The sequence below is a fragment of the Pongo abelii genome, chromosome 16 (assembly GCF_028885655.2).
Source record: "Pongo abelii isolate AG06213 chromosome 16, NHGRI_mPonAbe1-v2.0_pri, whole genome shotgun sequence".
NCBI classification, from domain to species: Eukaryota; Metazoa; Chordata; class Mammalia; order Primates; family Hominidae; genus Pongo; species Pongo abelii.
The window spans coordinates 75375335-75398527 of NC_072001.2; the positions used below are offsets into that span (position 1 = coordinate 75375335).

Genomic DNA, 23193 nt, shown 5'->3' on the forward strand with positions numbered 1-23193 from the left:
ACTGCACTCCAGCCTAGGCAACAGAGCGAGCCTCTATCTCAAAAAAAAAAAAAAGTATTTACAGAAATGTACATGCTATGGTGTTACAGCATGAATGTCAAATCCAGGGTCTGTCAGATTCAGTAGTCTCATCTACAAAATAAACCTTATTTTCCTTCTGTCCTACTCAGTTCCATTTTAAGACTAACAACAAGTTTGAAAACTTAGTTTTATATTGCTATGCAGCTAAACAGCTATGTAAAAAATGGCTGATAATTACTGTTATGTACAAAAGAGAAACTTACTCAAGGATGGTGAATAGCAACAACTAACCTTTTTATCACTCTATAATGTGCAGGGTACTTTATGCACACATATTACACAAGTACCTTGCATATTATATATGCATCATTATATATATTACCATATATATAAAGTACCTTGTACATTTTTGAGGTTCTATAGAAATATATAATCTCATTAATTCTTATGTTCTCATGTTTCAACAGGTACTGTTATTCTCATTTTATAAATAAACTCAGAAGCTCAGTCACGTGGCCTCCATCTCGTCTCACACTTTTTCCATCTATTCCTTTTTCCCTGTCCTAGAAAATGGCAAGAACTCCACACTTGAACATTTTAAATGTAGTCTAGCCTCAGTTTCTAAATTTCATATATTCAGCTGGTATGTTACAGAAACTAATAGTGAGAAATTGTCATCCGAATTAACTGCTAGGCAGCAGGACCTATATAACTGGCTTGGTTTTATATATTAAGTCATATCTGGATCAGCTCCTTACACTGATCTGCTGGTGTAGGGCACCTTAAAAGCCCTACATTGGCTGGGCGCAGTGGCTCACGCCTGTAGTCCCAGCACTTTGGGAGGCCGAGGCGAGCAGATCACGAGGTCGGTAGATCGAGACCATCCTGGCTAACATGGTGAAACCCTGTCTCTACTAAAAATACAAAAAGAAATTAGCTGGGTGTGGTGGTGGGCACCTTGTAGTCCCACCTACTCGGGAGGCTGAGGCAGGAGAATGGCGTGAACCCGGGAGGCAGAGCTTGCAGTGAGCTGAGATCGTGCCATTGCACCCCAACCTGGGCGACAGAGCGAGACTCCATCTCAAAAAAAAAAACAAACAAACAAAAAAAAACACCTACATTTTATGTCCTGTGTTAAATTACCTTTAATATTCCATGTATATGAAAGACGGGAAGTTGAACAAGAGCAGCAGCGTGGGGAATCTCCAAAAAAGAGGGCTTAAAGGAATTGCATCAAATAAATGGGACTAAGCAAAGATGCCCTGCACAATAGTGGTAAAATTGGTCACTAAGTTCCAATATGAGGCTGAAATTCCACTTTGAGATGGAGTCTCACTCTGTCACCCAGGCTGGAGTTCAGTGGTGTGATCTTGGCTCTCTGCAACATCCGCCTCCAGGGCTCAACCAGTTCTCCTGCCTCAGCCTCCCGAGTAGCTGGGACTACAGGTGCCCGCCATCACACCCAGCTAATTTTTGTATTTTCAGTAGAGATGGGATTTCTCCACATTGGACAGGCTGGTCTTGAACTCCAGGCCTCAAGTGATCTGCCCACCGCAGCCTCCCAAAGTGCTGGGATTAGAGGCGTGAACCACCATGCCTGGCGGAAAAATCAAGTTCTGAATACACTTAAATTTTCTTATGTAGGGAAAAACTAACATCTCAGAGTGTCAAACGAAGTGGTAGTCATCTTCAGTGTCAGCAGTAGGGAAGAGTTATCATTACTCTGGAAAAAATCTTACATCCTGCAGTTTGCATTAAAAGACAAAGGCTGTTTCCTGGATCTTTGTCCTACGTGTACCAAAACCAAGCAACTTGTATTTAGAAGAAAACCCTTTCTCCATGATGCAGGCTCAGGCAAGGTTTTCTACACTAGGCTTTGCTTCCCTAGCCAGCTCCTGCTTCAGCTCCTCACAGCTGCTATCTCAGTCTTCATTCCTCAAACCTGGACAATGCTCACCTCCACCCTCACTCCTACTTTAGAGAGAAAATAGAAGCTGTCAGACATGAACTCCTTCAACTTCCCTGATGCCAGGTCTACAAGCCTACCTATATCTGCCCGTTTTGGCGCCTTCTTCACTTCTATTACAGAGTGACGTCAGAGCTAAGGCTAATCCCTCCATCTGCACAGGGATATCCTGCAAACAATTTCTTTACACACATCATCACCATCAGCTTCTCTCTATTGCCTCCTTTCCATCAGCATTTAAGTGTGTAAAATCTCCCCTACCTTTACTGTTTATTTTATTTTATTTTGTTTTATTTTATTTTTTGAGATGGAGTCTCGCTCTGTCTCCCAGGTGGGAGACAGCTCACTGCAACCTCCGCCTCCCAGGTTCAAGTGATTGTCCTACCTCAGCCTCCTGAGTAGCTGGGATTACAGGTGGGTGCCACCACACCCAGCTAATTTTTGTATTTTTAATAGAGGCAGAGTTTTGCCATGTTGTCCATGCTGGTCTCAAACTCGTGACCTCAGGTGATCTGCCTGACTCAGCCTCCCAAAGTGCTGGGATTACAGACATGAGCCACCATGCCCAGCCTATTATTTATTTATTTATTTTGATGAGAGGGAATGGAGTCTCGCTGTGTCGCCCAGCCTGGAGTGCAGTGGCACAGTCTCGGCTCACTGCAGTCTCCACTCACTGCAATCTCCACCTCCTGAGTTCAAGCAATTCTCCTGCGTCAGCCTCCCAAGTACCAGGGACTACAGGCGCACACCGCCACACCTAGCTAATTTTTTGTATTTTAGTAGAGGCAAGGTTTCAGCATGTTGCCCAGGCTGATCTCGAACTCCTGAGCTCAGGCAGTCCACCTGCCTCAGCCTCCCAAAGTGCTAGGATTACAGGCATGAGCCACAGCACCCGGCCTCCCCCATCTTTAAAAATAAATAGAAGCATGACCCCATGTCTCCCTCTAGATATTGACCTTTTGCTTTTCTTCAGAGCCAGCTCTGAAGTGTCTGTAGTCAATCACGATTCCTCACTTCCCTCCCACTTTTCTACCCAGTTTAATCTAGATTCTGCCCCAACTACTTAACAAAACATTCTCATTAAGATCACTAGTAGTTTCTATCTTATTAGGCCTCTTAGCAACATTAAACCCTCCTTCTCAAACCACTCTTCCTAGTTTTCCTTTTCTCTGAAATCACATTTTTTTTTTGACAGGGTCTGTCACCCAGGCTGGCACCATCATAGCTCACTGCAGCCTTGAATTCCTAGGCTCAAACAATCCTCCCACCTCAGCCTCCTGAGAAGCTGAGACTACAGGTACATGCCACCATACCCAGCTTGATCTCTCTCTTATTTGCCAGTTTCTTCTTTACTTGCTATAGCTTCTCAGGGTTTTGTCTCATAAGCCCTCTTCTTTTCAGCCTGTACATTCTTGCTAGGCTCTCCCATTCACTACCAAGGTCAATGACTGATTGACGCACTTCACATGTACACTTCTCTCCTGAACTTCAACTTGTAATCCATTTACCTGCCTGCTAGTCATCTTTGCTTAGATATTTCTTAGGCTCCTCAAACCCAACAAACCCCCAAACTGCTCTTGCCTTATCAAACTTGCTCCATCAGTGTTCCCCACCTCGGAAAATGGCACCACTGTGCAACCCAGCTCCAGCCAGAAATCTAGGAGTCATCCTTGACTCTCCTCTCACTTCGCATTTATCAGCCTCCTAGTCCTGTTGCTCTACATCTTAAGAATCCTTTAAATCCATGTATTTCTATTGCCAATGCTACCACTCTAGTCCAGACAATCATGCCTTCTCATCTGGGTTGCTAGACTAGCTTATAAAGGACTCTTCAGTGTTCACTTATACTCTTCACCCCCACTGCATTTTATATTCTGCCAATATCTTTAAGAAAGCTCTGTATAACCTGCTCCCTTCCCACTTTCCCTGCCTCTTTGCAGTCTATACCACTCTTGCCTTAGCTTTCTGTGTTCCAGCCCTGCAGGCCTTCTTTTAGTTCCTCAAACACACACATTCTTTTCTCCCTTGCCGGTCTCCCCATTTGCTATTCCCTCCTGTGCTCTCTCCCATAGTCCTCAACAGAGAATCTTCTATGTCATCTCTTCCTCAAAGAAATCTTCCCCAGTGCACCTGACTAATTTGCTTTCCTTGTTAATTCCTCAGAATCATGAATCCTTTCAGTGTGCCCAAATCACATATGATTTTTGGTGTTGTGTCCTTCCTTCCCACTAAATCACAAGAGCCATGGAGGCCAGGAACCATGTCTGACTCGTTCACTATTGAATCCGTGCAGTTTCATATAGTGCCTGGCACATAAACATTGTTATTTGTTGAATGGATAAATGAGAACGTAGAAGCTGTTTATCAAAGAAAAAACAGCCCATCATCCTCCCTGGCATAGCAGCAGAAGTCAAAATGCAACATTAATCAGAAGAACTATTCATGCTTGCTTAAGACCAAGCTCAGAGGTTGATGAACTTAAGCAACCTAACAGAAAATAGGGAACTCCCTAAACTTGTACATCTAACTGTGGACATCTCTTCAGTTTATCTGCTGACTTCGTAGAGATTTTCACATTTTACATAGTTGTAATCCATGTCTAAGCACTATCTTAATTCTGCTTTTTACAAATTTCCACCCTTAATCACTGTTTACTTGTGCTTAAAGGTAACATTGGGTTACATTATATTTATAGATTGTGATTTTCTTAGCCATTTCCCCACTGCCAGGCTTTTTGGTTAGTTCTGATTTGAGATTGTTATGAATAGCAGTGCTACAAACATTCTTCATAAGTAACTTATTTCACATGTTCTCCTTGAATACAAAGTGGGATTAAGATTTCAAAACATATGAACAGTTTATATCCTATCATGTAGCTAGCCAGAGATTTGTCTAAAAAGAAAGAATCAATATATAGTACCATTGAAATTCTATGATACAAACCTATCTCTAGTTCTATATAGCCCTACCAACACTGAGGGTGGGTTGTTTTGTTTTTTTAGAGATAGGGTCTTGCTGTGTCACCCAGGCTGGAGTATAGTGGTACAATCATAGCTCACTGCAGCCTCGAACTCCTGGGCTCAAGCAGTCCTCTCCTGCCTCAGCCTCCCAAGTAGCTTGGACTACAGGGACACACCACCACACTCGGCTAATTTTTTTTTTTTTTGAGACAGGGTCTTGCTGTGTTGCCCAGGCTGGTCTTGAGCTCCTGGCTCAAGTGATCCTCCTGCTTCCCAGAGTGCTGGGATTATAGGCATGAGCCACCACACCTGGCCAACATTAGGTTTTGCATTTGCTACATTTATTTCTTGGAACTTAACAGAAAACTAATATCTATTGAGCTATTTCTGTGTGTCAGAAACTTCAAGGATTTGACATGACGCTTCCCATTTGATAAATTACCATAAACCTGTAAGTACTATTAGTATCCCCCTTTTAGAGATGAGGAAACTAAGGCTTAGAGTTGTCCAAGTAAATTGGAAGAGTTTAAATGTAGATGTACTGATTCCAGAACCTGTATTCTTAACTACTATGCTGTACTGTCTCTCCTGGTTGTTAGTGGCAATGTTTTTTCTGTTATATTTAACAGACAGGAAAAATTATTAATAAAACCTGTAACCTTTCTGATTTCCAAGAATGTGGTATAATTTATTGCTAGAGAGCTTGTTTCATTGAGGTAAACATCCAGATGGAGCTTTTTGGTTAAGAAAGGTCAACTCCCAGGGTTTAACTATGTAGGCCAGGACAATACAAGAGAGATCAGTTACTCCAAATAATAAAATCAAATAAATTTGGATTTTCATTGGATGTCCTAGAGAAAGAGAATGAGGCCTAGGAAAGAAAGAAGTAGGGAAAGGTTAATGAAGAGAACTGAGATGAGAAGCATTCCAGAAACATGGCAGGAGACAGGGGCCTACTGGAAGACATGGCCATGGAGAAGCTCCCTACTGTAGTAGAGAATGGCTGCTAAATTTCTTTAAGCAATCATCTGTGTATTGAGTTTGAAGTTTTCTTCTTTGTATATAGCCTTCCATTAACTAAATCTTCCATGCAATTTGGATACACTCAACCACGTTGGTGGTGGATCATTTGGAGGAATGAAGGATGAGGAGTGGCACATAATGAGGCAAAAAGGAAATAGCCAAAGGAACAGGGGACAGGGGACAAGCAGGCTGCATCACATCTGCAGGAGACACAGAAGCAACCTTAAAAACCCTTGGAGAAACTGAGGTCTCAGGACTTCCCACAGTGGTTAGAAATGGGTCTCAGGCCATTTCGTATTGAAAAAATGACCCCTAAACACTAAATTATTTAGGGTTGTCCAAGTTTGGAAATTTCTGGGTTACACTGAAGTGAGAAAGAGCTTGAACCACAGTAAAATAAATTTGATTGTATTAGCAGCACTTGTCATAGCCTTTGCCTTGATGTATCATGAAATAATTAGCTTCAGCCGGGCACCGTGGCTTACGCCTGTAATCCCAACACTTTGGGAGGCCGAGGCGGGCAGATCATGAGGTCAGGAGATCGAGACCATCCTGGCTAACACGGTGAAACCCCATCTCTACTAAAAATACAAAAAAAAATTAGCCGGGCGTGGTGGTGGGCTCCTGTAGTCCCAGCTTCTGGGGAGGCTGAGGCAGGAGAATGGCGTGAACCTGGGAGGCAGAGCTTGCAGTGAGCCAAGATCGCACCACTGCACTCCAGCCTGGGCAACAGAGTGAGACTCCGTCTCAAAAAAATAAATAAATAAATAAAATAAAGAAATAATTAGCTTCCAGGACACCAAACTCTTCTGGTTTTCCTCCTTCCTCATCAGGCATCCTTAGTTTCCTTTTCCTAGTTCTTCCTTTTCTTCCTGAGCTTTTATTAACAGTGTGTGACAGGGTTCACTCGTCCATTCTTTCTTCTGTCTACAGACTCAATCCCTTGATGATCTCATCCAGCAGCATGCTTTTAAATACCATCCATATGTTGACAGCTCCCAGATTTATTTATTTTTTTATTTTATTTATTTTTATTTTTATTTATTTATTTATTTATTTTTGAGACGGAGTCTTGCTCTGTCACCAGGCTGGAGTGCAGTGGCATGATCTCAGCTCACTGCAACCACTGCCTCCTGGGTTCGAGTGATTCTCCTGCCTCAGCCTCCCAGGTAGCTGAGACTACAGGCGCATGCCACCACACCCAGCTAATTTTTGTATTTTTAGTAGACACGGGGTTTCACCATGTTGGCCAGGATGGCCTCAATCTCTTGACCTCGTGATCTGCCTGCCTCGGCCTCCCAAAGTGCTGGGATTACAGGTGTGCACCACCATGCCCAGCCAACAGCTCCCAGTTTTTTGTCTTTTTTTTTTGAAATGGAGTCTTGCTCTGTTGCCCAGGCTGGAGTGCAATGGTGCAGTCTAGGCTCACTGCAACCTCCACCTCTCAGGTTCAAGCGATTCTCCTGCCTCAGCCTCCCGAGTAGCTGGGACTATAGGCATGTGCCACCATGTCCAGCTAATTTTTTGTATTTTTAGTAGAGACGGGGTTTCACCATGTTAGCCAGGATGGTCTTGATCTCCTGACCTCGTGATCTGCCCGCCTTGGCCTCCCAAAGTGCTGGGATTACAGGCATGAGCCACCACGTCAAGCCAACAGCTCCCAAATTTATATCTCCCAGACTTCAGACATCTCTCCTGAACCCCAGACTCATATAGCCTATTGCCCACTTGACATCCCCACCACTTGGATGTCCAAAATTCATCTCAGACTGAATATGTCCAGTACTACATTTCTGATTCTCCTTCCAAAAGCTTTACCACGCATGGCTTTCTCCACCTCCATTCTTTCAAGCCAAAAAACATGAAGTCATCCTTATGACTCCTTTTCTGTTATACCCCATATCCAATTTAACAGGCAGTCCTGTCGTTTGTATGTTCAGAATATATCCAGAATCTGCATGTTTCCACCATCTCTACTACTGCCCTAGTCATCAGAGTGATTGTCCTCCCTAACTTGTAACGGAGGCTGTCTCCTAACTGATCTCCCTGCTTCCACCTTTCCCTCCCTAGCAGTCAAGTTTGATTCTTTTGAAATCTGAGTAACAAAAGATTATTATTCACTTATCTACTCATTTCATTGGGAGTCAAAGCCAAAGTTCTTAAAATGGTCTTAGATGATTTCCCAGCCCTCCCCCTTTGACTTCATCTAGTTCTGCCCCTTCTTGTTCTCTCTCTTCCAGCTACACCTGCATCCTTGCTGTTCCTGAACAAGCCAGCCAGGCACCCTCCCTTCCACTTTAGACTTGTTGCATTGGCTATTCACTCTACCTGGAATGTTCCACAAAGCTTATTCTCTCATTTCTTTTTTTTTTAAGACAGGGTCTCACTCTGTCGCCCAGACTGGAGTGCAGTGATGCAATCTCCACTCACCGCAAACTCCACCTCCCAAGCTCAAGCAATTCTCCTGCCTCAGCCTCCTGAGTAGCTGGAATTACAAGAGTGTGCCACTACCGCCCAGCTAATTTTTGTATTTTTAGTAGAGACAGGGTTTCTACTCCTGACTTCAAACAATCTGCCCTCCTCAGCCTCCCAAAGTGCTGGGATTACAGACATGTGCCACCGTGCCCAGCCCTACTGTCTCATTTCTTATAAGTCTACTTAAATATCAACTTCTCTGTTGGACCTTCCCTGATAATCATCTAATGTGATACCCTATAAGCATTTCCAATCTCCCTTTTCTTGTTCTACATTTGTTCTTTTTTCTTTATCACTTATCACCTTCTAACATACTATATTTATTTATTTATTTATTTTATTTATTTTGAGACAGTGTCTCACTCTGTCACCTAGGCTGGAGTGCAGTGGCACCATCTCAGCTCACTGCAACCTCCACCACCCAGGTTCAAGTGATTCTCCTTCCTCAGCCTCCCGAGTAGCTGGGATTACAGGTACCTGCCACCATGCCCAGCTAATTTTTGTGTTTGTAGTAGAGACAGGGTTTCACCATGTTGGTCAGGTTGGTCTGAACTCCTGACCTCAGGTGATCCACCTGCCTTGGTCTCCCAAAGTGCTGGGATTATAGGCATGAGCCACCATACCCAGCCTATATAATTTATTATCTTAGTTGCTTATTGTCTCTCTCCCCTCATCACTAGAATATGTAGACTTCACGAAGGCAAAGACCTGTATTTGCTTTGTTCACTAATATATCCCAAGCTTTTAACACAGTGCCTAGCTCATTGTAGGCACTCAATGATAATTATTCTGATGAAAAAATAAATGAAAATCTGAGCTGGAAAATCTGTAATCCCAGCACTTTGGGAGGCCAAGATGGTCGGATCACTTGAGATCAGGAGTCCGAAACCAGTCTAGCCAACATGGTAAAACCCCATCTCTACTAAAAATACAAAAATTAGCCAGGCATGGTGGTGAGCATCTGGAATCCCACCTACTCAGGAGGCTGACACAGGAGAATCACTTGAAACCAGGAGGCAGAGATTGCAGTGAGCCGAAATCACACCACTGCACTCCACCCTGGGTGACAGAGCAAGACTCCCTCAAAAAAAAAAAAAAAAAAAAAAAGGCCGGGCGTGTAATCCCAGCACTTTGGGAGGCCGAGGTGGGAGGATCACTTGAGGTCAGGAGTTCGAGACTAGCCTGGCCAACATGGTGAAACCCCATCTCTACTAAAAAAAAATAAATAAAAATTAGGCCGGGTGTGGTAGCTCATGCCTGTAATCCCAGCACTTTGGGAGGCCAAGGCGGGAGTCCAGACTGGCCTGGCCAAGATGGTGAAACCCCGTCTCTACTAAAAATACAAAAATTAGCTGGGCGCAGTGGCAGGCACCTGTAATCCCAGCTACTTGGGAGACTGAGGCAGGAGAATCGCTTGAACCCCGGGGGCCAGAGGTTGCAGTGAGCCGAGATCACACCACCGCACTCCAGCCTGGGCAACAGAGTGAGACTCCATCTCAAAAAAAAAAAAAAACAAAAATTAGCTGGGTGTGGTGGTGTGCACCTGTAATCCCAGCTACTCGGAGGCTGAGGCAAGAGAATCACTTGAACCCAGGAAGCAGAGGTTGCAGTGAGCCGAGATCACGCTACTGCACTCTAGCCTGGGCGACAGAACAAGACTCCATTAAAAAAAAAAGAAAATCACCCCTAGGAGTCTAAAAGCATTTTCCTTTAGGCCAGGAATCAGCAAACTTTTCCTTAAAGGGCCAGATATGGTCAGATGATCTTTGTCATAACTACTCAACCCTGCTGTTGGAGCTCTAGAGCAGCCAGAGATAATACATAAACAAAGGGGCATGGCTGAGTTCCAGTAAAACTGTATTTACAAAAAGCTAGCCAGGCTGTACAGCAGTCTGTACTTAGCTGATTCCTGCTTTAGACAAAGACACATCTTGGTAAATCAGCTCTCTTCATTGATAGGCCAGTGTCTATTCATCCCCTCTCCCAATTGCCAAAAACAAAATTCTAGAAGGGTGAATGCAAACCTAGCAAAATTTTAGATCATTAGCTTCTCTGCCTGCATGTACATTGGGGGCATTCCTTACTAAATGTGGCCCTTGAGTAAGTTGTGATTTGGGGGGTGAGGTAGAGAGAGAAATCCTGCTATCAGGCGCTGTCTTGCTAATGAGTCTTGAGCACATTATCTGAAGCTTTGGAGTATCCTCTAGAGGTTTCTAATAGGCAGAATGATCTACTTCTGAAGCCTCTTTTCTGTATGCCATTAAGTTCTTTGGCACTGATGATGAATTTCCTGCGGCAAGGAAACCATTTTTTACTTTTATCAGCTATTCTGAAAGTCAAAAGACTGACGCAGTTATCAAAATAACTGCCAATATTATAAGGTCCAGGCCCTAATTTCCTGCCATCTAAAGCAATGATACTCAATTAGGGGTAGTTTGCCTGCTCTGGAGACACTTGGTTGTCATAACCAGGGGTGGGGGGTGCTACTGGCATCAGGTAAGCAGAGACCAAGGATGTGGCCCAGAATCTTTCAATACACAAGATAACCCCCTATAACAAAGAATTAGCCAGTCCAAAATATCAGTAGTGCTGAGGTTGAGAAACCATGATCTAGACTCTTCTACTGAACTTTTAATCCACCTTGCACTCTACTGAGGAACCAATATAGCTAAACCATCACTTTTCTCCTTCACTCCTAAACTGCAGTAGCTCCTCAGCCCGGGGAGACTAAGTCTGTCCTTGTCATCCTGGCACTTAGATCCTGGGGATTTTGCCCACATGCATATTCAGACTCTGCTTCTTTCAAGTTTTTATCTGCACCGCCCTCAGCACTACCATACTTTAACTGATGTTACCCCGCAAACACACATTTTGGGAAGATCCTCCCCACCTCTCTCCTCAGATCCAAATCTTACTCATTCTTTGAGACCCACGCATGCTGCATGCCCCTGTAACATTAAGTCTGCCCATACCACTGCCTTTTGCACTTACACGGATTCACCCGTCTTACACTGTTACATTGCTATTCTGTCTACCTCGCCTCCCCAGTTACTCCCTGAAGGGGTCCATATTGTATTTCTGGCCTATTGATCTCAGTTTACACAGCGTAAAGTGTGAAAACTGTATTAGTGTATTGAGATTCTCTTCAATGAGATAATGAGTATAAAAAGCACCCTATATAGTGCCTGGTACACAATTAAGTGCTCAGAAAATTATAGTGTCATGTATCTATAGAAGCATGCATTCAGGAGCCCATAGAAGGTGCTTAATAAATTGTTTAAATGTAGTTATATATTGGGGAGAGCATGCCACACAGACTAGTCTGGTATTTGGAACTAACAGCAAAGAAAAACTTCCATAGAAATCCTACACCAATTAACACGCCTTCATGCTAGGCTGAATCCAGGAGCAGGGGTGTCATGTTTTCCCAGAGTCGTGCCCAACCCAACCTTTCTGCATTTAGCAAGTTAATGAACAGCTTGTGAATAACTCTTTGCCAACTCTGGCCCAATTTAGAAGGCTGCCAATAGGATATCAATATGCCACACTGTCTGCTTTCCTGGGGACCCTGCTGTCCTCTCCCTAAGTGCTTCTGCTTTCAGCCGGTGGAGAGTCTGATGTGCCTAGAGAAGTTGCACAGTGGGATGAGGCTGCAGCGAGGGCCTGGCCTTTCCCCAGGCGGAAGAGAGCCTTGTCTCAGATCCTGAGAGAGAAGTGAGTGGGGGCATGGCATTCCGAGCAGCCCAGGTTTGGCTTTGGGCCAGGCACTGAGTGGCAAACAAGAAGGAACACATTCCGGGAAGGCAAGGAGCCCTGCCAGCACGAAGGCAGCAGCAAAAGCAGGGCTCTGCTGGGTACCAGGTGTTCCTTGGCTCTGTGGAGGTCAGGCACTCAGGCAGATGAACTCAGGTTTCTCTAGAATATCATTTCAGAGGCTTAAATGCCTCCCACCCTCTCGCTGTCAGCGGACAGGGCACGTGGAACTGTTAAACGTTAAAACTCTCTGCTCTGGGGCCCAGCCTGTGCTCTCTAAATAAAGGTAGGAGCGGAAAGAGTGCTGTTGCCATCATGAAATCACACTTCACAGGAGCCAGATTTCGGAGATTCTGTGTCTAAGAGAAAATGCTACTCCAAACAAGGACAGGTTGGAGAAGAGCCTGGGATTTCTATGCCTTAGAAGCTGCACTCTCCACCCTTGCAGCCCAGAAACACAAACACACACACTTGTTCTCCACGCCTGCCTTCCGAGTGGCCAGAGCTGGGGGAAGTCTGGAGAGCCCTCGGAAACGCTGTCCTTTCAGAATCAGCACTGGCCCTTCCCCAGGTGATGAGAGAAGAGAGAGAGGAGGACCAAAGCGGAAGCGGATAGAGCCATTCTTTTCGGGGGAAATGGCCACACAAGCCTTCCTGAAGATTCCCTTCTTCCTTTGGATAGGTAGGTGACCTGGACTGGAGGGGCCCTGGGCCCGTTTTCCCCAGCAAGGGGACAGGGGTAGCTTTCTCTGAGGGAGGAGAATCAAGTCTTACTCACCCCTCTGCCTCTGGGTCTTTTTGCTGGACTTTGCTGCCGCCTAGTGGCTCAGTTGTCATCACTTCCTTCTCTCAGAGAGACAACCAGCCTTGGATTGAGTTTGAGGATCTAGCCTCTCAGTCTAGTCCTGAGGCAACCTGGAGATCCTTCTCTGAGAACTTTCTCTGCTCTAGGACTCCCTGGTTCTGTGGCCCAGCAGCTAGGAGAGAGGAGCACCATGGGCTTCCAGGCCTCACTCAGTCTGGCAGTCAGGTAGAGGGGCCATGGCCTGGCTGGCTGGGCACCTGGGAGAGGGGGTGGGGGTAGTTTCTTATTCCCAGGACATCTCAGTGGGATGAAGTTGTCCCTGAGTCCCCCTCATTCCTGAATGCCTTTTTCACTAATAATCCTGCCCCTCCCATGACCCTTCCTTTCTGCTAAGGCCCATGTTGCAAAACTGAGGCTGTGGCATAATGTATATTTCCCTTCTGTTTCCCCAAATTTAAGGCAGTTATTTCTCCCTGATAAAGTTAGCTCATTGCCATGATAGATATATGATTATATGCCTTCTCTGTGATGCTGCTGCTATGAATCAGTCCCTGGGAATAGTGAGGAGTGGACATATTTTAAAGAATTTTATTGGATTGGTTTCTCTAAGTCCCTGAAAAGCCTATAGATTATTAGCTATATTTTTCTGTGTATTATATCCAGGTGTTCATTTCCTCTAGCAAAGGAAAACACTTGGTTTCAAAAACCACTGATCTGCCCTGCCAAACTTTCCGATCTGAGCTATAATACCCAGGGAATATATAAAATCCAAACTCTTCTGCTTACCCCACCAAACTCTTTTAACTTTTAAAAAATTGTTGTAAAATGACATAAAATTTACCATCTTAACCATATTTAGCATATACTTCAGTAGTGTTAAGTACATTACACTATTATGCAACCAATCTCCAGAATTCTTCATCTTGCAAAACTGCAACTCTATACCCATTAAACAATAGTTCTCCATTTCCCCCTTCCCTCAGCCCCTGGCAGCCACCATTCTACTTTCTGTCTCTATGAATTTGACTACTCCACATACCACCTATAAGCCAAATCATACAGTATTTGTCTTTGTTTTTTAAGAGATGGGGTCTCGCTGTGTTGCCCAGGCTGGTCTCAAACTCCTGGCCTCAAGTGATCCTCCCTCCTATGTAGCTGGAATTACAGGCATGAGCCAGCCACTGCACCCTGCCCAGTATTTGTGCAGGGTTTTGTTTTTATTTTTTTTCCTTTTACAAGCCTGGATTCCAGAAATTTTTTTTTTTTTTGGACTGGATTATTTCACTTAGCTTTATGTCCACAAGGTTCATCAATGTTACAGCATGTGTCAGACTTTTTTTCCTTCTCAAGGCTGAATTTTGTGTGTGTGTGTGTATATATATATATCCATGAGTAGATGAATATACATATATATTTAATTGTGTGTATATAGAGAATATATAAACATATATATATGTTTATTCATCCATGGATGGACACTTGAGTTGCTTCTACTTTTCCGTTTTTGTACATAATACTGCTATGAACATGTGTGTTCAAATATTTCTTCAGGTTGGGCCCTGGAGGTCGAGGCTGCAGTAAGCTGTGATCACACCACTGTACTTCAGTCTGGGTAACTGAGTGACAGAGTGAGACCCTGTCTTTAAAGAAAAGAAAAAAAGAAAAATTTCTTCAAGATTATTCTCTCAGTTCTTTTGGCTATATACTTAGAATTGCTGGATCATATGGTAATTCTATTTTTAATTTTTTGAGTAACTGCTGTCCTGTTTTACACAGTAGTTAAGCCACTTTGCATTCCCACCAACAGTACAGTTCTCCATATCTTCACCAACCCAGCCCAAGTCATTCCCAGAGTTACTAATTCTCCACGTCTTCACCAACACTTGTTATATTCTGTTTCTTTTCTGTTCTTTGAGAGTAGCCATTCTAATGAGTGTGAAGTGGTACTTCATTGTGGTTTTGACTGGCATTTCCCTAACAGTTAGTGATGTTGAAGATCTTTTCATTGGTTATTGGCCTTCTGTGTATCTTTTTTAGAGAAATGTCTATTCAAATCCTTTGCCTTTTTTTTTTTTTTTAAGACAGTCTTGCTCTGTTACCCAGGCTGGAGTGCAGTGGCGTGATCTCGGCTCACTGCAACCTCCGCCTCCTGGGTTCAAGTGATTCTCCTACCTCAGCCTCCTGAGTAGCTGGGATTACAGGCACCCGCCACCACACCCAGCTAATTTTTGTATTTTTAGTAGAGACAGGGTTTCACCATGTTGGTCAGGCTGGTCTTGAACTCCTGACCTCGTGATCCACCCACCTCGGCCTCCCAAAGTGCTGGGATTACAGGAGTGAGCCACAACACCTGGCCTAATTTTTGTATTTTTAGTGGAGACAGGGTTTCCCCATTTTGGCCAGGCTGGTCTCGAACTTCTGGGCTCAAAGCGATCCACCTGCCTCAGCCTCCCAAAGTGTTGGGATTATAGGCATGAGCCACTGGGCCCAGCCTTTTGCCCATTTTTCAATCGGGTTTTTTTGTTGTGTTGACCTCTGTAACCTCTTTCATGTCACTCTCCCACTTAGTATCCTAGGATACTAACATGCAGATAGTCTCTCTGCTCCTCAGAGACAAACATGTCCTTTCCTATCTTTTGCAGTTGCTGATCCCTCTTCCAGGAATGTGTTGTTCCCAGCTCCTCTCATGACTGACTTCTCATCCTTTAAGCACCAGCTTGTCACTTTGGAGACCTTTCTTAACCATGTCATCTAAAGCCATCTCCCTCTTTACCACTGTTTATCATACTTCATCATGTCACTGTTTCTTCTTGAAAATCACTATCTGCAATTATCTTGTTTGTTTACATATTTACTTGGAATCTACCCGTACGTGGAATGTAAGTTAAGTTCCATGGACACAGACATGCTTACCATGTTCATGGCTCCAGTGCCCAGCTTAGTACCTGGCATGTAGTCTTGGCTCAATAATATTTATTGAATGAATGAATCACTACTAGAGGGGGCATCACAGGGAGAAAGAAGAAAGGTGATGTGGCCCAAATTGGAATTTTACCTCCTTACATAGGCTCTGGGTCATAGAAAAGGCCACACGAGTTTTCTGGCTCTGAACTCCATACGTTAATTCCTGGATCAGAGGCATAGTCCTGTTTGAGCCAGGGACATTGCTTTGGAGTTGCTCAGAGAAAATGTGTAAGTATTCCCGGTGTCCACCCAACAGAGGCAGAGGGCTGTGGGGGTTTGCTGTGACCACCCTCACTCTTCCCCATATGCCAAGTCCTTTGAGATTTGCAGAGTACTTGGGATTATAGGAATGACTTGGGCTCCATCAGTCTCCTGGGGGCTGAGGATGTCAGTAAGAGTACCTGTAGTGAGTAGTCAGAGGATAAAAATGAACTTTCTATACCATAATACACTAGAAAAATCAAGTTTTTTATTTTAAAATATTTTCAAAGGCTAAGGCCATAGCAAAACAACCCAAGGGTGGTTGAATCAAACTCAGGGAATTAGAGGAGCATCAGCCAATGCAAGCAGGTCTATATAAAATACACATCATTTATAAATGCACACAGCAGAAGGCTCAGTGGCCCCAGAGGACCAGGCAGGGGGACAACAGGGCGAAACAGAGCACCATCTGGAGGGACAGGCACACCCACAACACTCAAGGCCCTGGGCCCCAAGTGCACCTCCAAAGTCACCTACCCTGCGGCATGGCTCTTGCCCTTTCGGAGCCTGGGTATAGCTGAAGACCAAGTTCACCAGCATCTTAGCACATCCACCTATAACTGGCACCTCTCATGGCCTCTGACAACCAAGCAAGGCTCAGAGAATGGATTTTTATCTCTTTCAGCAAGGACCAGGGAGAAGTGCTGAAGCAAGAAGGGTTATTTTCCTAAAAAAAGACAGATGAAAGGGTGAAAGGGGCTGGTTCCAAAAAAAAAAAAAAAAAGGATGGCCGTTCATGGAACAGTGAGTTTCACCTGAGACATACAGATTTGGTGCAAGCAACACAAAAGGCCAGGCTCTAAATTTCATCCTAAAAACTGGGATGGGGAGAGCATGAAGAGACCACTTACTGGTAGTCCCTCCAATTCTCATTTGGGTTTGTCATAAACAGGACAGATAGTCGTCTGCTCCACAATAAATAATTTCCACCTGGATTTAATTCCCTGATTAATCTCTCAGTGTCTGAAGAGGGGAAAACAGTGGCTGTTTCTGACACCACCCACCCCATCACCAGCAACTTTCCCTGATACTTCTGGCCTCCTCACTAAGGCCCTTCCAGAACCTCCAAAGCCATTATCTTAGCAGATGGGAGTCCCAGGGCGATGAGGCCAGAGTTGTGGGACACAGAGAAGAAGAGAAGGCCTTGATAGAGGAAGAGGACTATCCAAGGCAAAACCACCACCACGTCCAACCTCCTCATCCTGTACCTTTCCTGTCCCCAGAGGTATGAGATAGACCCCCTGGCCTGGTTCCTGCACTGTACTAGGCCCACAGTAGACACTTCCACCTTAGTGGAGAATAGGCTCCATGGAGTGGAGGTCCCTCCTCCATGGCCTGCAACCCAATGACTATGGGGGTGACACAAGTGACCTCTGCCCTGTGATGGCTCAACACCATCACACGCAGCTGTCCAGACAAGCCCCCCTCAACGGGCTGCTGTTGGCCATGCCTGAGATCCGGGCAGGCAGGCAGGGAGTGGACAGCAAGACCTCCGATCCAAGCCTCCACCCTTCCCTTCCCTATTTCCAGGGCTTGGGACACCTTAGAAATGTTTGAACACACAAGGGCAAAACCCAGTACCAGGTCTGTGACCACAGTGATCAAAGGCCCTGCTCCACCTGTCTCACCAGAAAGTGACAGCTGAGGACACAGAATTCGGGTACCTCTGTTCTTCACAGCCCCTGCCACCATCTCCGCCGTGGGCAGCATCTCCCCATAATGCAGCCAGCCACCTCATGAGGGGCCGGCACAGAGCCCTGGCCCAGAGCATGGAAATTCATCTCTGGCTGGAATCCTGGCCATGAGCCCTCCCCTCTGCATTCACAGCTTCTCAGCAGGCCCCTGCCCAAGCCTAACAGGTGCCTGGCTACCCGCAGAGAAGCCTTGTGGGAACACAGTGTTGGGAGGGAGCAGAGCCCACATGGGTGGTTTGTGTTCTGACCTCTGACCCCACCATAGGAGTGAGCTGTGTGGCAGAGCCACATTCCAAATATGAAAGCATGGCCTCTGTCCCTTGAGGTGGCCTCCAGTGTTCTGCCTGTGTGCCAGAACTGTTTCCAAGGACCCAGTTTGTTTGTTTGTTTTTTCTCATTTAAGTGGTTGCTGAAGCTTTTTGTACAGAATTCCTCAGTTGGTTCCAAAAAATCTGGCTTTTTGTTTGAGTCCAAAAATCGTAGAAGCCAGTTAGTTTGTAAACACGTACTTCAGATCTCTCATAGAGGGAAGAGAAGAGCTGCGGGGAGGAGGAGGGATCTGGAATATTTTCCTTCATAGGCAGTCTTAGCACAGCAGCAGCATAAACCACAGGGATCATTGGTGGAGACTTAGCACCCAGAACATTCTTCTTGGAGAGGGAATGGGGACAGAGGCCAAGTGGCTGTTACCTGCACACAGGAAAGATGTCCACATCAGGGAAAGGGCCCAGAATGCAGACGGACATGGGCAGAAGGGCCAGTGATAACTTTACTTCCCCCAAGAGTGGGCCAGGATGGGACCAGCGTACCCTGCACGCTGCCCAACCTTGCTTAGGGTCAGAAGCCAGCTCAAAACAGGACCAAGTCCAGCCAGGCAGCCTGGCCTGAGGTTCTTGGCTCCTATCCTCAACCCTCAATATCAAAGGCATTAGAAAGAGAAAAGGCCTCACCCTGTGCCCAGGGACTGGGCCGTCCCAACTCAAGGAGCGTAACTGCTGCTCTAGCCGAGAAATACGGAATGCCAGATAGGATGAGGACATGACCAGGAAGCAGATCCTGAAGAAAGGGGAAATACGGAGTTAAATATTTCTTCCACAGAAAGAGCATTTCTGGAAGTTCACCAGAAATAGTGGGGACCAAGCTACCCCTGCAGTTGGAAGAATTAAAGAGCCCTTTGTCCTGCAGCCAGTTCAGGCCTCAGCATCTTTCTTCCCAGATGCCATGTAGGGGTCTTCAGATTCGTCCCCATGGAAGTGTCCTCACAGCCCAGCTAGAGCTCTGGGCCCTTCAGCCAGAGCCCTGGGGGGAGCTCTGGCCAGACAGCCAGAGCAGTCATCCTGAGCCCTGGGGGGAGCTCTGGCCAGACAGCCAGAGCAGTCATCCTACCCTCCCTCTCACCAGCCACCGTGGTCCTTCCTGTGCCTCTGGGAGGCCATGATGATGACCCCCTAGGCGGTGGGCCCATTCCCCCAGCAGGTGCTGATGTTGATGGTCAAAACTCGGCCAGCAAAGCCAGAGGAGGCTGATGAGCTAAGGTGAGGGAAAGCAGGGGCTGGCTGTTCATGTCATTTCCCACGATGCTCCCCGCTCTACTGGTCCTTAGACAGAGGTAGAGACAAGTCAGGGGTTCCAGAAGCTGCCCTAGTGGTGGGCAGTGGCGAGGCCAAGCTTTTCCTCTCTCTCTCCAATTTTCCTGGCCCTCCTTCTCCCAAATCCTTTTCCTCTTCTCAACATCTCCATATCCTGCCCCTCTCCACCAAGTAGTCTTAACCCTAAATTACAGGGTTTCAAGAATAAAAACTGGAGATCCTTTCTCTTGCTACAGAAGGGCGTGCCACATGGCCTTCAGATACCACCCAAGAGCTTGAATTTGACTTAGATACTTCCCCCTGGTTCTGAATAATGAACTTCCCACACTCCAAGGCCCTTGTTCCAAGCACCTAGACACGCAGGTGGGTCTGTCCTCCTCCCCAGTATAGTCACTTACAGCACAAAGAAGACCTTGAGGAGCCGGTAATCCCAGAGCCTCAGCTCCCCAGTGCTCCTGGGCTCCTCCTCCAGCTCGTCCTCCTCATAGACAGCATTCTTTGCAGTGGGAGAGCAGTTCGGCATCTTCTTAGGGCAGGCAGGACCCCAGGCTGGCATGGGCCATGCCCACCTCCCACCATTTTCTGAAGCTACTTGGGCTCTTGACTTTTCTTCATGGATTGGGAGAAAAAAAAAAATCAGCTCTCAGAAGCCCTGCTGGCTGTGGTGAGCCCTTTTTATGGAACTGGGAAGACAGAAAGTCTGGCCTTTGCAAGTAGTTGCCATGGACAAGCCCTCCCGAACTTACCAGACATCGGAGGCTTCCTGGAGGGGAAGAAACTGTCTGTGGAGTCCATGGATGATGGAGGGATACAAGGGATGTTGTCTGGGAGAGACAGGGACCTGGAGGAAGGGCATACCTTTCTCCACTTCATCTCAGGGATGAGGACTTCCTGCAGTAAGACAGGAGAAGCTATCTTACCATGGCCCTTGGGATCTCACTTGCCCTAAGGAGCCCACACCAGGTTTATCAGAGTTTTCTCCAGATATTACCAAATATAGACGCCTAGCCAGGGACGGAAGCAGGTACAAGGGGGGAGGGCAGTTGCTATAGCAACCATATGCCTCTCCTCTCTGCTCCCTTGCTGTGACTAGCTATTCTGCCAGCAAACGATGTCTTTGAACACTGCTAGTGTAGAACCACAGTGGGATCTTAGATGAGAGCCAACCCAGATACATGCTCAGATCTGAGGCCAAGAAAGCTCGGCACAACATGTCTTAGGTAGGATAAGTTCTGGCTCCTATCCCAAGACCTAACCTCGGCAGGGAGGACTTAGGGTCCCCATCCACGAAAATGGGAACTTCACCCTCTATCCGGCACATAGTATTATGCATATCACATGCTTGGCTAAACACTAATAGTTACTAAAGGAGCCTTCAAACACCCTAGGGTCATTTCTATGCCATCCCTGCCCTAGCAACTCAGTTCTGCCTACCCAGGGTCCCAGCTGCCAAAGGAAACTTCCGGAACTTTGGCAAATCTAAAATAAGTCTGTCTGGGTTCTTCAGGGATAGTCTTTGGAGTTCTTCCCTAGGGACATCTTTTATTTTTTTTTGACAGGGTCTCCCTCTGTTGCCCAGGCTGGAATACAGTGTTGTGATCTTGCACTGCAGCCTTAACCTCCCAGGCTCAAGTGATCCTCCCATCTCAGCCTCCTGGGTAGCTGGGACTACAGGTACGTGCCACCATGCCCTGCTAATTTTTGTATTTTTATTGAGACAGGGTCTCACTATGTTGCCCAGGCTGGTCTCGAACTCCTGGACTCAAGCCATCCTCCTGCTTTGGCCTCCCAAAGTGCGGGGATTACAGGCGTGAGCCACCACACTCGACTCCCAGGGACATCTTTATCCCCTTGAAGGCCCGCTTGACTCAGCTGAAGAAAAGAGGATGGGCCAGTGGCCCTGCGTCTGTACAGGTGTGCAACCCAACCTGGCCAGTGTTTTAGGGCTTGGACTTCTGTTCTACTCAGAAAGTCAGCCTATTGGCTGGGCACGGTCGCTCACGCCTATAATCCCAGCACTTTGGGAGGCAGAGGCCAGTGGACCACTTGAGGCCAGGAGTTCGAGATCAGCCTGGCCAACATGGTGAAACCCCATCTCTACTAAAAATACAAAAATTAGCTGGGTGTGATGGCAAGTGCCTGTAATCCCAGCTACTTGGGAGGGTGAGGCAGGAGAATCACTTGAACCCAGCAGGTGGAGGTTGCAGTGAGATGAGATGGTGCAACTGCACTGCAGCATGGGCAACATAACAAGACTCTGTCATCAAAAAAAAAAAAAAAGCCTATCTGCTGAGGCCCTGGTGGCTCTGCATTATGGTGTGGCAGGTTTAGGAGATGCCCTGACATAGCATGGCCACTGACTCTTGAGCCTGGTGCCCCAGTTCTGCATTGTGGGCCCCCCGGGAGGCCCAGAAGCCTCAGCGCTCCAGGCACTGTCAGTCCAGCAGTCTTTGCTCCCAACTTCAGCTCTCACCAGAGACTCAGGTTCCCCTGGAAATTCTCTTACACTCAGACTCTTCTTGCTGGAAGGCTAAGGAGGAAAGGGAACAGCAGTCACTTGTCCATCTGGAACAGGCAAGGTCAGGCAGGGGGAAGCATCAGCCCTCTCCAAGAGAGCTTTACCTCCAAATAAGCCACTTTGTGTCAGGTGAAGCCCAGCCCCCGGGGTCTATAGGGGGCCCCCTATTTAATGCTGGAGCAGAGAGGCAAACCCCAGGCAACTTACTCTCCCACCTGCTGCCCCACCCCTCCCCTCTTCCTCACCATAGGCAGAGAGAGTCATAGGGCATGTTGGGAAGCAGCTACACGCTCCTATCTGTGCATTAAGGAAGCACAAGTGAGGGCCTGGACATAGAGACGGTCCCTGACCTACGATGGTTCCACTTAGGATTTTTCAACTTTATGATGGTGCAAAAGTGATAGGCTTTCTGTAGAAACTGTACTTCAAGTACCTATACAGCCATTCTGGTTTTTGTTTTTTGTTTTTGGTTTGTTTTTTTTTTTTTTGAGATGGAGTCTTGCTCTTGTCACCCAGGCTGGAGGGCAATGGTGCAATCTCGGCTCACTACAACCTCCTCCGCCCGGGTTCAAGTGATTCTCCTGCCTCAGCCTCCCAAGTAGCTGGGATTACAGGTGCCTGCCACCACACCCGGCTAATTTTTGTATTTTTAGTAAAGACAGGTTTTCACTATGTTGGCCAGGCTGGTCTCGAACTCTTGACCTCAGGTGATCCATTTGCCTCGGCCTCCCAAAGTGCTGGGACCGTACAGCCATTCTGTTTTTCACATTCAGTACAGGATTCAATAAGTTACATAAGATGTTCCACACTTTATTATAAAACAGGCTTTGCCTGAGATGATTTTGCCCAGCTCTAGGCTAATGAAAGCATTCTGAGATGTTTAAGGGAGGTGAGGCTAAGCTACGATGTTCCATAGGTGACGTGTACCTCTATTAAACACATTTTTGACTTATGATATTTTCAACTTTTGATGGGTTCATGGGACATAAGCCCATGAACAAGGAGCATCTGTATATGGGGACACACGGGGGCCCACTGGCCTCAAAGACATGCTTGCAAGCATAGACACACAATCCAAGTACTGTCTCTTGTACATTGAGCCTGAGTCTTTAACTCCCCTCTCCCTGCCCCGTTCCCTGTGCTGGAGAGATGGGCGACCTCCCC

General features: G+C 46.3%; 1 protein-coding gene across 3 annotated transcripts in view; it reads right to left on the reverse strand.

Moving 5' to 3' along the window:
* Window positions 1-16414: 16414 nt before the first annotated feature.
* The window catches only part of GRAMD2A (GRAM domain containing 2A), a 38763-nt gene continuing 31984 nt past the window's right edge, over window positions 16415-23193 (reverse strand). The window contains exons 8-12 of one of the 3 annotated variants that reach the window (XM_009249993.4): window positions 21985-22041; window positions 20258-20402; window positions 19910-20120; window positions 18873-18978; window positions 16415-18612 (exon numbers count right to left, since the gene is read on the reverse strand). In XM_009249993.4, the coding sequence (XP_009248268.3) occupies window positions 18553-18612; window positions 18873-18978; window positions 19910-20120; window positions 20258-20402; window positions 21985-22041 (579 nt within the window). In that variant the 3' untranslated portion in view covers window positions 16415-18552. The remainder of the gene's footprint in view (window positions 18613-18872; window positions 18979-19909; window positions 20121-20257; window positions 20403-21984; window positions 22042-23193) is intronic. The other 2 variants (XM_009249992.4, XM_063716710.1) reach the window with 2 other exon arrangements.